The sequence below is a fragment of the Nannospalax galili genome, unplaced genomic scaffold, assembly GCF_000622305.1.
Source record: "Nannospalax galili isolate Female #2095 unplaced genomic scaffold, S.galili_v1.0 scaffold406, whole genome shotgun sequence".
NCBI lineage: Eukaryota > Metazoa > Chordata > Mammalia > Rodentia > Spalacidae > Nannospalax > Nannospalax galili.
In genome coordinates this window covers 7,869,835-7,883,481 of record NW_008357033.1, presented here as the reverse complement: position 1 = coordinate 7,883,481, position 13,647 = coordinate 7,869,835, and the positions used below count along the sequence as shown (strand labels likewise).

The window sequence follows — 13,647 nt, the reverse complement described above, 5'->3', positions numbered from 1 at the left end:
TTTTCTGTCTCTCTGGCAGCCTCTTCCCACTGGCCCACCAGTATGCGACTTCACAGGGCTCAGGCCTAAGCCTTCTTCCTTCCCTTCCCTTTCTGCCATCCCCATACACTCTGCCTTGCGGACACCCCTGCCTCCATGTTGAGCTCCAGACCCTCTACCCACAGCCTCCCACATGGACATAGCCCCTGGTTTCTAAGGTTCCGATGGGGAGACAGACACCCCTGGGGATGGGGCACATGTAGTTCCAGGGGTTGTAAGGAAACTTCTGGGGCCTCAGCCTGAGAATTCACTTGCCTAATTCAGGAAGGAGCTACTGAGCACTGCCTGAGTACCAGCCCTGTGCTGGATGCTGCGATGGCAGTAAACAGGCAAGGCAGCAGCAAATGACAGTCAAACAGAGATAGAACACCAATGACAGAGCATGTACTTAGCATGTGAAAGGCCCTGGGCTCCATCCCCAGCACCAATGATACAGGGACACATATTTTTATATAAGAATGCAAATACATATTAAAATATAAAGACATATCTGTTAATGCTAAAGAAAAAGCAAGCAGGGGACAGGAAAGTAGCTTCTGTGTTAGACAGGCAGAGACCTCTCAGAGGAGCTGACACTGAACAAAGATCTCAGCAGAGAAAAGACATGTGCCGTATGATCTAGAAGACATGGCAGGTGGAACGAACAGCAGGAACAAAGGCCGTGGGGTAGGAACAAGCTTGGTATGTTCAAGAGACAGAAAGACTGCCAGCATGACCAGACTGCAGGGAGTGAAGCAGAATTGGTATTGGGGTTGGGGCCATGCCAGAGGGGCAGCGCGTTCCCCTGTGCTATGTGGCTGTTACATCTTGTCACAGAAGGCTATAGCTGAGTGTTTTTGTATCTGTAACCCAAAGGTGTAGCCAGTACCGTGCACACCACAAGTACTCGGCAGAGGGTTGATTGAGTGATTAGTTGTGGGGACTGGGATGCTGAGGGAGTCTCAGCATGGGCTGACAGGGTAAGAAGGTGGCCTCCCACTCTTGCGGTACTCTTCCCTCTCTGGAGAGGGGCAGCCACGCAGAGCACAGGAGGCTGCCTCACCAGTTGAACTGACTACTGTCTTTCCCTCTGCCTCTAGACTACTTAAACAACCTATCCCCAGATTCAGCCGAGTATGATAACACACAGGGTAAGTCCTGGAGGAAGGGAACACCTTCTTCTTTTGGCTCCACCCCCCAACACCAGAGTCTAAACCCGCATCCAGGATAGACATGGCCCCCTTCTCACCAGCTGGACATATTCTAAATTTAACCTCTCTGGGCTGTTTGCAGAGTATCCCCAAGTCTTCTGAGATGACCTCTATCTTCCTTGGTCATGGGAGCCCTGAGGGATGTGTCCAGAGAGGGAGAGGGAGGTCACAGAGGAGTCTAAGATGCTCACCACTACCTCCCACCCCTCCTACCACTATGCCCCTGCCAGGGTGGATCCAGTGTAATATAGGCAGTCTACAGCCAGGGAAGCTGGGGCAGTCATGGAAGAGCTGGGGTTGTGCCCATGACTTGATGCTATAGTAGGAAAAACTGGTGCCTCCCACCTACACAATTCTCAGGGGAGGCACACAGATGGAGAGGGGAGGGCAGAAGAGACATGCAGACAGAAAGAAGGGGAGTGTAGCTGGACTCATCCTTGCACACTCCACCATCTGCCCCACTTTCCTCCCTAGGTGTTCTGACCCTCATCTCCAAAATGACAGACCGTGCCAATGACAGCATGGAGCAAGGGGTAAGTTCAGCCACTGACCCCTTCCCTGGGTGCAGACTCCAGGACCTCTTCATCCTGTGCATCTTTCTGGTGCTGCTCCACTGTCTGTCTCCTGGGGTTCTACAAAGAACCTTGGGTTCTGGCCTTGACACTTGCTATGTGATCTTGGGTCCTGTGTGTCCCTCTATGGGCCACTGGTTCCCCATTTGAACTGTGAAGGAGGTCATAGACTTGTACAGACTGGATAAACAATGCTGCCTTCCGTGGTGTCACCTGGGGTGTGATATGTAACCAACATGCTCCTAGGTACCCTTACATCCCAGTCAGTTTCTGGGCGTAGGGTCCAGAGGCACACATTTTTAATAAATTACACCCACATAGAATCATGGATTCACTAGGTTCCTGGAATCCCAGTGCACATCTAGTTGTGACAGTGTGTAACTCTGTTTGTTGGACAGTGGTTGCATGTTCACTGGAGTCTGCTGAAGATGACTGGCTTTATTCCACATCCCAGCTCTACCTGAGCAGTTTTCATGGACATTTGTGTCAATATATTTACTGGACTGTTAACATGCTAGAGCTATGTGTTGAGAATGAGCCAGTTTTGAGTCCTAGCTCAGCACAGCAGTTCAGCAATCTTAGTCATGTCTTTCATCAGCATAGAAGGAGATGATGGTTGTATGTGTCAGGGTATTGCTCAGCAGCTCTCCTGCAGCGGATACACAGAGAAGAAGGGAAATGGGATCTATGGGTCATCCATCATATGGGTCAGGCCTGTAGTTATATGTGGACTGGAGGAAGCAGAGGTGCTAAGCCAGGGATGCCAGGCCTGGAGGAAGCCTGGGCTCAGCAGAGCAGTGACTGTGAATGCAAATAAGCACAACAAATGCTTAGAGAATGGAGGTACTATAGGTTCAGAGGACTGAGTCCCACAGCCAGGGTCAGAGGACGCAGCATCACTTCCAGTGAGAGGAAATGCTGTGAAGGGGCCTGTAAGCGTGTGCACACTGATGGGAAGGCAGAGGGAGAAAGGGCCTGGGCAGAGGCCAGGGATGGGAGATCTAGGGTACATCGACCGTGTTTTGGCACCCAGTGTGGCTCATAGGACTAGAGTCTGGGGACAGAGGCAAAAGCTGGCAGGGGTGGGGCAGCTGGGGTGGAAGCTGAAGGCAGCAGACTTGAAAACACAGACCAGTCTCTGACTGCCTCCAAGGAGGGTCAGACCTGTCATAGTCACCTGGTCCTCTGTCTCCCACCGTGATGTCCACCATGTCCTGTCTTTGTCTGTTTAGTGTCCTATATCCAAGTAGTGAGGCTCCCTTGGTGCAGCTGAGAGCGAGGTATTTCAGGGCCAGCACCCCCTCACTGCAGGGGCCCATGGTGGGTGGTCCGTGTCCTCCTGTAGGCAGGCCTGCCTCTAGGTTGGTATGGACATGTCACCCCTCCTTGGAGAGAGGTGAGTGTACAGCACCTGCAGGAGGATTGAGGCAGCCACACCTCCTGGCTTTCTTGAAATGAGGTGGATGCATGGGCAACATAGCCATTCCAACCTGCTCTGGATGAGGCCCCTGGCCCCTGCTTGCTTGTCTGGTCAGGGGCTTGCTTGTGACATAGTCAGAAGTCCAGGTAAGCCTGACTCACAGCTCAGCTCAGGAGCTGTGTTACTAAGGCAGCTGCAGCTCTGCCACCACCACTCCAGGACTCATCCTGCTTGGTAGATTCCTCAGGTCCCTCCGGGCTTTGCACCAACACCATGAGTGGTACTATTAGTATGTCACATATTGCCACTGCCCTGTTTGCAAAGAGTCCATGCTTGTGAGTCACCTTTAGTAGTGTTTCAGAAGTAATGACAGACTGTGAGGACGGGGTGGCTTTCTGGAAGGGATGATACTAGTGTCAGGCTCACATCTCCCAGGGCAGCTGAGCTGGAGATGTGAGTAGTAGGAGCCAGCACCCACCACTCCACTGATCTCAGACTGGACGCATGCTGTCAGGTCCCCCACTGCCACTGTCTCAGAAACAGCAGTAAGTGTATTTGGATAAAGCACTGGTGGGCAAGCCAGGACCTTGTCAGAGCAGCCTGCTAACAGAAAGCTGTCAGGCCATCAGAGAAGCTTCTAAGCAAGACTATAAGCCAGAAGAAGGGGAATAGTCTGTGGATGGATGGGAAAAGCCCTTGCCTTGCTAAGGAGGTTGCAGCACAGGCCATGACACCCCCCTCTCCTTGCCTTGTGGTGACCACATCTGCCCCCTGGAACTTATACTCTCAGCCAGACCTTGTGCCAGGTCATCCTTGACCCTAACAGTGAAACTTTGAGGAGGGCATGCATAAGCAGCCCCTTCACATGGAAGAAACAGATTGGAAACATAAGTTGTTTCACCCAAATTCACTGCACTGTGGGTGGGATGGCTGGATTCGAACCCAATGCCTTCTTAAAGATTTAAAATATTTACGTGTGTGTGTGTATGTGTGTGTGTGTGTGCGCGCGCACGCATGCTCCCATGCATATGGGTGCCCACAGAGGCTAGAAGAGGGCATTGGATCCCCCTGAGCTGGAGTTACAGGAGGGTATGAGCTACCCAGTGTGGGTGCTGGGAGCCAAACTCTGCATGCAAGAGTTGTACACACTCTTAACTGCTGGGCCATCTCTCCAGCCGCTTCCCCAACCCCATGCTTTCTTAAATCTATTTTTAACTGGTGTGTAAAAATTGTACCATGTGGTGGCACACACACACACACACACACACACACACACACACAAACACACACATTATGCAATATCTACATCCAGCTACCTTGTCTATCTCCTCATACTGAAGTGTTTCTTCACAGTGCAAATAGTGCTGCTCCCTTCTTGTAGGTTTCTGAAGTACAGAGGGATCAGTGTCACATACAGTCACCACCCCCCACCACCCCCACAGTAGCTCACCAGAGCTGCCTGCCCATCCTGTAACAAAGTGTTCTCGTAAGTTTTGATTGAATACCAGGCATTATGAAGTTCTGTGGAGACTGAGGGGACCAGCATTTGCATCTTGTTTTGGTTTGCTATATGTGGCATGATGTGGGGAGCCAGTCCAGTCAATGGTCAGCCTTCATCTCCTTCCATTGTCTCATGCTGTCTGTGGAGCTCTCAGCTCTGAGTTCCCCCTAACATTAAGCTCACCCCGACTTCCTACAGTCCCTACAAGCAGAAAGGCACTCTCTGAGACGTCTGGCTGCCCAGTGCTCTGTAGAAACCCCACCCTGCCTTGAGCCTGACTTTGGACATGTCCTCTGGGGTATTCAGCTTCTGTGTGGCATCAGGGCACAGCATAGGGTCCTCTCCTCAGGGCATGTAGCTTTTGCTTGGCCACTTCCTTGGGCAGTATATTTTTGCCTATGAGGCAGGTGAGTTTCCTGGCCTTCCCAGTGCTGAAGCCTTGTACAACTAAGGAGTCTAGGGCAGCTTGTGCACTTCATCTCAAAGGGGCTCTTTCTGGCCCCTGTGCTGCCCTCAGTGCCCAACAGAGACACCTGGAGGAAAGCTTAGAAGTTGGGGGTCATCACTGGCATCTGTGGCTCCATTACCCTGAACTGTGCACCAGGAGGCCATACCTGACAAATTCATGAACATTTCAGTTGCTTTCTTCTTTAATTTTTTTTACATTTATTTATTTATGTGCAAACATTTGGAGGTCAGAGAACAGCTGATGGAGTCAGTTCTGCCCTTCCATCGTGTGGGCTCTGGGGATTGAACTCAGGTCATTAGGCTTGGTAGCAAGTGCCTTTACCCACAGAACCATCTTACTTACCTTACTGCTTTTGCCTTACCTCCTTCTGCCAGCCTCTTCTTCCTGAATGTGGCATGATAGTTCCTGTATCTTGCATCTGTAGAGTGCCTTGTGGGTCTCTGTAATCCAGTCCACATGACCTAGCCTCTCACAGGAGCAAAGATATGAAGGCATAGATGATCAGGCCGTTTCTTGCCATTCAGGCAGGAGCAGTGGGCCACATCTCTCAAGAGGTGGATGAGGAGTGGGCCTTCTGTGCAGGGTGCCGCACCTGAAACGTTGGGGAACCAGAGGGCCTTTCCAAGGGAGTTGCTGCATGCGGTTTTCATCTACCTGCGTGAGGGTCAAGACACACCTGCTTACTGTTCTCAGGATCCTGGGGGTGCTCTGCAGAGTAGACAGATGGTAATGGCCCAGGGAGGGAGCAGCAGGGAGTTTCCAGGCAGCTTGTTTTTCTAAGCATGAGGCTGCAAATAGTTCACCTTTCTCACCAGGGCTGCAAGCCAGGAGAGATTGAGTCTAGTCCTTGAGTCCTAGGTTGCTGAATGCTGATGTCCCAGACCTTCTGAGGGACCTGAGGCCCAGTGACAAATGGGTGTGTCTGATACAGGAACTGCTCCCATGGCACACATGGTGGTATCAGACAAGGCCCATAGGAACTCCTTGACTGTGGACAGCCCCAGTTGTCCTGCTGTTTCTAGGAGCTTGGATTTAGGCCAGGCCTCTCTGAGTGCCATTTTCCTCCTTGGAGTTGGAGGTGATACCCCTACAGAGGAGATATGGTGTGTGTTTGGGGGGTGGGGACTGACCATTTCCTCACCCTACTCTCACCCACAGGAAAACCTTCAGAAGCTGGTCCACATTGAGCACAGTGTGCGTGGCCAAGGGGACCTCCTCCAGCCAGGAAGGGTGAGTGCCACAGGGCCAGGACCAGGGCCAGAGGCTCTGATAAGCCTATTGTTCAGCTGGGCTGGTCCCAGACAGGCCTGGCTACAGGTGCTGTTTATTGGGGCAGGGGAAACATGGTATACCACCCTGGGGTGCAGTTAAAAACAGTGCCAGTTAGTTCTGCTCACCATAGCTGTCCTCTGGTCCTCTTCATTAATGAGAAGAAGCACCAAGTGTTTTCAGTCCAGAGCTGCCAGGAAAACAGAAGACCAGCCCTTGGGACAAGCCCCAAGAAAGCAACTTAAAAATAGCATTCTTTACAAGATGCGGCAGGGTGATGCTTTTGAGTGGAGAATGGGCTTAGCATGTGCAAAGTCCTGGGTTCCATTCCGAGAGAGGGAGGGGGTGGGAGGAAAGGAGGAAGTAAGTGAATGATTTTTAGCTTCCAGATGAAAAACATACAACTCAGCTCAAAAAATAGAAGTATGATCATCACCCGTTGGAATGAGAACTTGAACCTAGTGGATTTTATCCAACTTTTGGGATGGTGCTAGTCTGGGGCTCTCAAAATACATGTGTGGTTTTGGCCTGGACCCTAAGTTCTGTAAAAACTTACTAAGCCTGTGGTTGTGCCCTCCAGAAGGAGGGCGCTGGAGGTCCTGTTCACATGTTGGCTATTCAGCAAACTCTCAAAGGCTGAATTCTAAATGGACCCCTCCTTCGCAGTGCCATTTAGGGAGAGAGTTATGACTGGGACACACACTCAGTGACTGAAGCAGTTTGGACTTGGCACTATGTAAGGACACTCTGGGAGACTGAGCTGCCCAGCTCAGGCTCCTGTGCCAGCAGCCTCCGTGAGTTGTTCCCGAGTACTCTGGCAGCCATGGTAACCGCTTCCCACCTACCCGGAGTGTCCCTGGCCTTTCTCACTTGATGACTGAGGTTGACCTCTTTCCCCACAGGAGTTCCTGAAGGAAGGGACGCTGATGAGAGTGAGAGGGAAAAGCCGACACCCCCGGCACCTGTTTCTGGTGAGCACCGGCCCCAAGCTAGGCCCCAGACTGTTGAGCTGTGGGGCTTTCTAGAGCCAGCATTTGGGGACAAGCAGGGGAAGCAAGAGAGTCTTTACCAAGTCAGGTCCCACAGTGTTAAGCTGTGGGATTTTCTAGGGCTAGAGTTTGGGAAAAGCATAGGGGACAGAACAAGGACAGTCTTTAGGATGAGGCTCCCTCTGAATAGCTAAACCTTCCAGAAAACCCAGAGCCTTTCCTTTGGCAGCCCCACCCCATGGCTCATGTGTTGTCTGAATGGTTTTGAGGGGAAATACTACTGAAATCAATCGCTCAAGCCAGGGCTTTCTTAAGCAATTCAAAGCCCCTGTTCAGCACCTTCTATAGTGTCTGAGACAGTAGAGGAAAACTCCTCATCCAGGTCTCCCAGCAGATTGTCAACCAAGGCTCAGAGGGCACCCAGGTTTGTGGCCCTGGTCCATCACTCTCTTCTGCTGATATTAACTTGTCTGAGGGCACACAGCCACACCTTGAATGTCAGGAAGTGTCCAGGCCTGAGTGGTTGCAATGCCAACCTCAGAGTCTCAAGCTATAAATAGCTCTTTGCCTCTATCTAGGACCCCAAGACACTGCATCTTCTGTGTTGACTCTCACTAGTATATATATCTGAGATGGTCATGTTCTAAAGAGGAAAGGTGGACTTTGGCTCCCTGTTCTGGAGATACCAGTGGTTCTGTGGCATTGGGCCTATGGCCAGGCAGCACAACAGGGCAGATCAGTTGCTCACCTCATGGGAAAAAAAAAAAGAGAGGAAAGGGAAGGGGCTGGGTTCCCACAGTCTCCTTCAAGGAGACCAGTGACCTAACTTCCTCCCATTATGCCCCACCCCCTAAAGGTTCCTCTCAAGAGTGCCATGGGGCTAGAGACCAAGCCTTCAACACATGGGCCTTTGGGGGACCCTTAAGAGCCAAACTGTAGGCCTGCTGCCTGCTGGTCTTCACTGTTCCCTGACTCCTGAGCCTCTTACTGCCATCCTTCTGACTGTCACTGGGGCTGATATGAAAACAGGCACTGCCATTAGTTGGGGGACATGGTAGCGAGTAGCTCTGGGTATACAGCTAAGAGCTCTGTGAATCAAGTGGTCACTGAGGAACCCCAGAGCACTGAGGGCATATGTGCAGAGGCCTCTTGAACATCTGACCAGCAGTAGAACTCACAGGATGGCTTGGCTCCTTGGGGGTTTCAGGGGTGCCACCAAGGAGTGCCAGGTCCCTGCACCCCCAGTGACCCACCATGGATAGAGCTTGCCTTTGGGGCCAGGGCACAAGTGATGGGGTACCTTCTCTGCAGATGAGCGACATGCTCCTGTACACGTATCCCCAGAAGGATGGGAAGTACCGGCTGAAGAGCTCACTGCCAGTGGCCAACATGAAGGTAAATGCCTGGTGCTGGGCACCCTGGGTCCAGGGCAGGGAGGAGAGTGGGGGTGGGGATCCAGCCTTGCTCTTCCCCACTGAGGAGGAAGGCCCTAGGAAACAGTGCTCAGCGTGGGCTGCAGCAGGTTTATGCTCTGGTCTCCAGGCAGAGCCGGGTGCCTGTGACATGCCTGAGGGTAGGTGGGGCAGGGAGAGGGAAGGGGCACCCCACAAGGAGGACAGTGCATGAGGAAGGGCTTGAAGGGCGCAAATGAGCAGGTTTTGGTAGTTTTTAAATGTGGTAAGATACAGATAGCACATTAACCATCTTAAAAAAAAAAAGATTTCTGAGTGTTTTGTTTATTATGAGCATTTTGCCTACATGTATTTAAGTGTACTGAGTGCATGCAATGCTCACCAGAGGCGAGAAAATGACATCTGATCCCTTAGAACTGGAGTTACAGATAGTTGTGAACTACTATGTGGGTGCTGGGAACTAAACCCAGGTTCCTCCAGGAGCAAGTGTTTTCAAGCCATCTCTCTGGCTCCCCTCTGAACTGTCTGAAGGGTATAGCTCAGTGGCATGAACCAGTGCTGTGAGGCAGCCCTGCCACCCAGCCCTAGAACATTCCTGTCTTCCCAAACAGAAACTCCATTTAACACTGACTACCCATCCCTGCCCCAAGCCCCTCCTGTGTCCCAGCCTGGCCAGACTCTTCTGAACAAAGGAATTCCCACCAGGAGAGAGTCCAGCATTGAGCCTAGGCAGTGCCAGCTCTGAAAGCCTGTCTCCTTCCTTTGTTCTGTTGCTGTGACTGTGACCGCTCAAGGGGCCTCGTGTAGGTAGACTGCAGCATCTCTCTCCATGAGTCCAGCTGGCTTTGCTGAGCATTGTCTTCAAGGTTCCCATGTGGCAGCATGGGTCAGAATCTCCTTCCTTTTCCAGACTCTTGGGAGGGGGGATGAGAGAGAGAGAGAGAGATTCTGTTGCTCTATTTCCATCAGTGGACAGCTCTGGGCTGTTGTGGTAGAGTGGTCATGGCCATAGACATAAGTGTGTGGACTAGCATGGTATAACTTGAACATGGAGGTGCTTGGGAACTTTGGGGAATTCTTGAGACAAAGAAAGTCTTGGAAAGATAATTCTGGTGCCACCTGAGGATGGGGTCTAAGAGGGGGACACTGGGGAGAACAGAGCAGCAGGTGGTAGGAGCAACCTTGTCAGAAGTCTGTTCACTCACCCTTGTAGACAAAGCTGTGCTAACCCTCCCTCCCACCCTAAAGTAGATGTTGGTTTTCCTGGCAGGTCAGCCGCCCTGTGATGGACAAAGTGCCCTATGCTCTGAAGATTGAGACTCTCGAGTCCTGCCTGACTCTATCTGCGAGGTATGGAGAACCCAGGGCAGTGGGACCAGAGGGCAGTAGAGCCAGAAGGCCCAAAGGCAGCGAGACAGAGCTTTTAAGGTGGGGATATACAGAATGGCAGAGGCCGGAGTCATCATTTTTACTCCAGTGCCCTTTTAAATGAAACACTGAACTTTCTTTTCAGTGTTTCTTAAGCACGATGTGGTCATAGACCTTCTGTAGAATATGATTTAAAAAAAAAACAAACAAACACTGTCCTGGTTTGTTTCTTCATTACTGTGACAAGATACTCTGACCAATACCAACTTGGGGAGGAAAGGGTTTATTCAGCTTACATCTCCCAGGTCACAGTTCATCAGGGAGCCCAAGGTAGGAACTCAGGGCAGGAACCTGGAGGCAGGAGTTGGAGCACAGGCCATGGAGGAACACTGCTTACTGACTTGCTCTCCTGGCCCCTGCTCAGCCTGCTTTCTTATGCAACACAGGCCCACCTACCCAGGGGTGGCACCACCCACAGTGGGCTGGGCCCTCCCACATCACTCATCAAGAAGATGCCCCTCAGACATGGCCACAGGCCAGTCCAATAGAGGCAATTCCCCAATTGAGGCTCCCTCAACCCAGGTGTGTCAAGTTGACACTAAAGCTATCCAGCACAACCACCCAGCATCCAGGACAGAGGCAGACTTTGTCTCAAAACTCCAAAGGCATCTGGTATGATGGTACATCCTGATAATTCCCGCACTGAGGATGCTGGGGCAGGAGGATCACGAGTCTGAGGCCAGCCTGGGCTAGCAGATTGAGACCCTGTCTCAAAAAACTGGGGGCTGCAGAGATAGCCCTGTCAGTAAAGTATTTGCCACACAAGCTTGAAGGCCTGAGTTTGATGCCCAGAACCCACATGAAAAAAAGCCAAGTATGATGGTACATGTTTGTAATCTGAGAGCTAGAGAGGCAGGCATAGGAGGAAGATCCCTGGGCTCACTGACCAGCAGTCTATCAGAACAAACAAAAAAATAACAGAGCTAAGTTAGGTGGTACATGTCTCAGGAGACAGAGGTAGGCAGATCTCTGTAAGAACAAGGCCAGCCTGGTCTATTTAGTGAATTCTAGGCCAGCTGGGGCTACAGGGAAACCATCTCCATCTCAAAAAAAAAAAAAAAAAAAAACCACACCAAAACAACAAAAAGAAAAAACACGGAAGGCTGGCACTTAGCTCAGGGGTAGAATATGTGCCTAACATACTCAAGGTCCTGGGTCTAGTCTCCAGCAGCACACACACACAAAAAAAAAAGATAGCTTCTGTGCCCAGAAACACATCTGCCCTCATAACGGTATCTCATTGTGAAACTTTCTGGGCGATTGGCTCCACGTGATGCTCAGGCCACTTAGATGTGTCCTGTGCCCAGTAGCTTTTGGCCTTGATGCTTTCTACAGGACAAGAGGAAGAGTGACCAGTGAACACCCTCTCACTGATCATTCCCCGTTGAGAGGAATCTTAGCATTTGAGGTGCTGCTATAATTAAAACATAAACTAGTTATCTGGTAAATTTGCGTCTCACAGTCTAGGGGCTGGGAAATGTAAGACCAAGGTACTAGTCAATTTGGGGTCTGGTGAGGACCCCTGCTTGTAGATGGCACCTTCCTGCTCTAACCCTATAGGGTGGAGGGCACAAGGGGTCCCATCAAGGAGAGGGAAGGCTTCCTGGAGGATGTGATGCCTGGGACAGCTCTGTGGCCTCTCCTTTCTGCTTGATGCAGTCAGGGGCCTCAGGGTCCCAGGGTATAGTTTCTGTGTGCCCAGCAGTGACAGGGTGGTAACAGACCAGGTTGGGGTTTTCATATGAGGATGGTCACCTCCTTCCAGCTGGGCCACTAATGTCTGATCTGTGGCCTGGAGCAGCCACTACCATTAATAGGTCCACTGCCTTTCTAGTCCAGACCCTGCACACTAGTGGGGGTGGGCATGTCCTTTGGCAGCATGACCCCAAACTGCCCACCGTGCCCTTTCAGCTCCCCAGCCAAGCCAAAGTTGTCCCTTCTTCCTGCCTAGACTTTCTGCCAGTTTGGGTGGCTCTTGAGTGGAGTGTGACACCTGGTGGACACTGTGAGAATTTCCACCCAGCTTTCTCCTTGGAGCTCTGTACACTCAGCCTGGGGTAGTTTCCCCTGCTCCTGAATGGCTATAGGCTCTAAGGAAGCTATATCCTCATCCAGGCCGAGCAGGCACTGGGAAACTGTTTGTTGGATATGTGTGTCTCTGAAGCTGTCTGTGGAAACGAAACGGAAGGCAGAGAGCTGATACTTTCCAGCACCAGCAGGCCTGTCCCTTGTAAATATCAGCACCAGCAGGCCTGTCCCTTGTAAATTGTGGGATGATGTGGGCCAGGTGCCAGTGCTTGGGCAGTAGACTAGGCTCAGGTTGGGGGTTGTTGAGCAAAGATTCACTGCTGGAGAAGGGGTGACAGGCAGAGTTGCCCAAGCGTGCTGTGGCTCACCCAGCCCATGCCTGCAGCTCCTGCGCTGAGAGGGACGAGTGGCACAGCTGTCTGAGCAGAGCCCTCCCCGAGGACTACAAAGCCCAGGCTCTGGCTGCCTTCCACCACAGCGTGGAGGTGAGTGGGGGCCACCCTGGGGTTTCTTGGGCTGATACTAGTGCAAACCACTCACATCAAGAGAACAAGTACCTCTATCCTTGAGACCCTAGCACTGTTCCTACCTCACCCCATCCACCATGCTCCCCTCAGAGTCAGGCACTTCGGTGCAACCCAGGAACACAGCACCTAGGCCACGCCTTCCAGCCTGGCAAGCTGACCAAGGGATGCATGCAGGAGAGGTTTACTCAGAATTAGAACGAGAATGGGGTGGGATTTCCTCAGCTTCCCCTCTGACTCTCTCCTGACTGCGGCTGTTGACCTGTCTCTGCTGCCACAGATCCGGGAGAGGCTGGGGGTCAGCCTGGGGGAGAGGCTCCCCACTCTGGTGCCCGTCACACACGTCATGATGTGCATGAACTGCGGCTGCGACTTCTCGCTCACTGTGAGGCGTCATCACTGCCACGCCTGTGGCAAGGTGAGTGACAGACTTGGAGGAGGGTATACTCAAGAGATGAGTGGGTGCCTTCCTGCCCAAGGGGCTTGGGGCCAGAGTAGAGGTTGTTCCTGCCCATTTCTGATCTCCTCCAATCATGGCCAGTTCCAGGCTGTTCTGCTACTGCATTATGTTAACCCTGGAGTGTGGGTCTCTCCCTCCCCTCGTGGGTCATTGGCCACTGATCCACGAGGACAAAGGGAGCAGAAGCAAATGGGTTCAGGACAGCCACTGAGCACGACGGAAAAAGACTTTCCTGGGAGGCAGATTCAGTGATACAGCTCCAGATTCAGTGATACAGCTCTGTTTATTCAGTCGGGGTCAGGGAAAATACAGTGTGGAGGCAACAGACAAAGCTTCAGCTGATAGG

The 13,647-nt window shown here is 51.9% G+C and overlaps 1 protein-coding gene across 2 annotated transcripts in view; it reads left to right on the top strand.

Annotated features, from left to right (window-relative positions):
- Positions 1 to 13,647, top strand: part of Fgd5 (FYVE, RhoGEF and PH domain containing 5) — a 95,251-nt gene that overhangs the window by 74,261 nt on the left and 7,343 nt on the right. For both annotated transcript variants that reach the window (XM_008854934.3, XM_017794809.2), the window contains exons 9-16: positions 1,119 to 1,169; positions 1,704 to 1,762; positions 6,350 to 6,421; positions 7,363 to 7,431; positions 8,761 to 8,844; positions 10,132 to 10,211; positions 12,703 to 12,802; positions 13,122 to 13,259. In XM_008854934.3, coding sequence (XP_008853156.1) covers positions 1,119 to 1,169; positions 1,704 to 1,762; positions 6,350 to 6,421; positions 7,363 to 7,431; positions 8,761 to 8,844; positions 10,132 to 10,211; positions 12,703 to 12,802; positions 13,122 to 13,259 — 653 coding nt within the window. The remainder of the gene's footprint in view (positions 1 to 1,118; positions 1,170 to 1,703; positions 1,763 to 6,349; positions 6,422 to 7,362; positions 7,432 to 8,760; positions 8,845 to 10,131; positions 10,212 to 12,702; positions 12,803 to 13,121; positions 13,260 to 13,647) is intronic.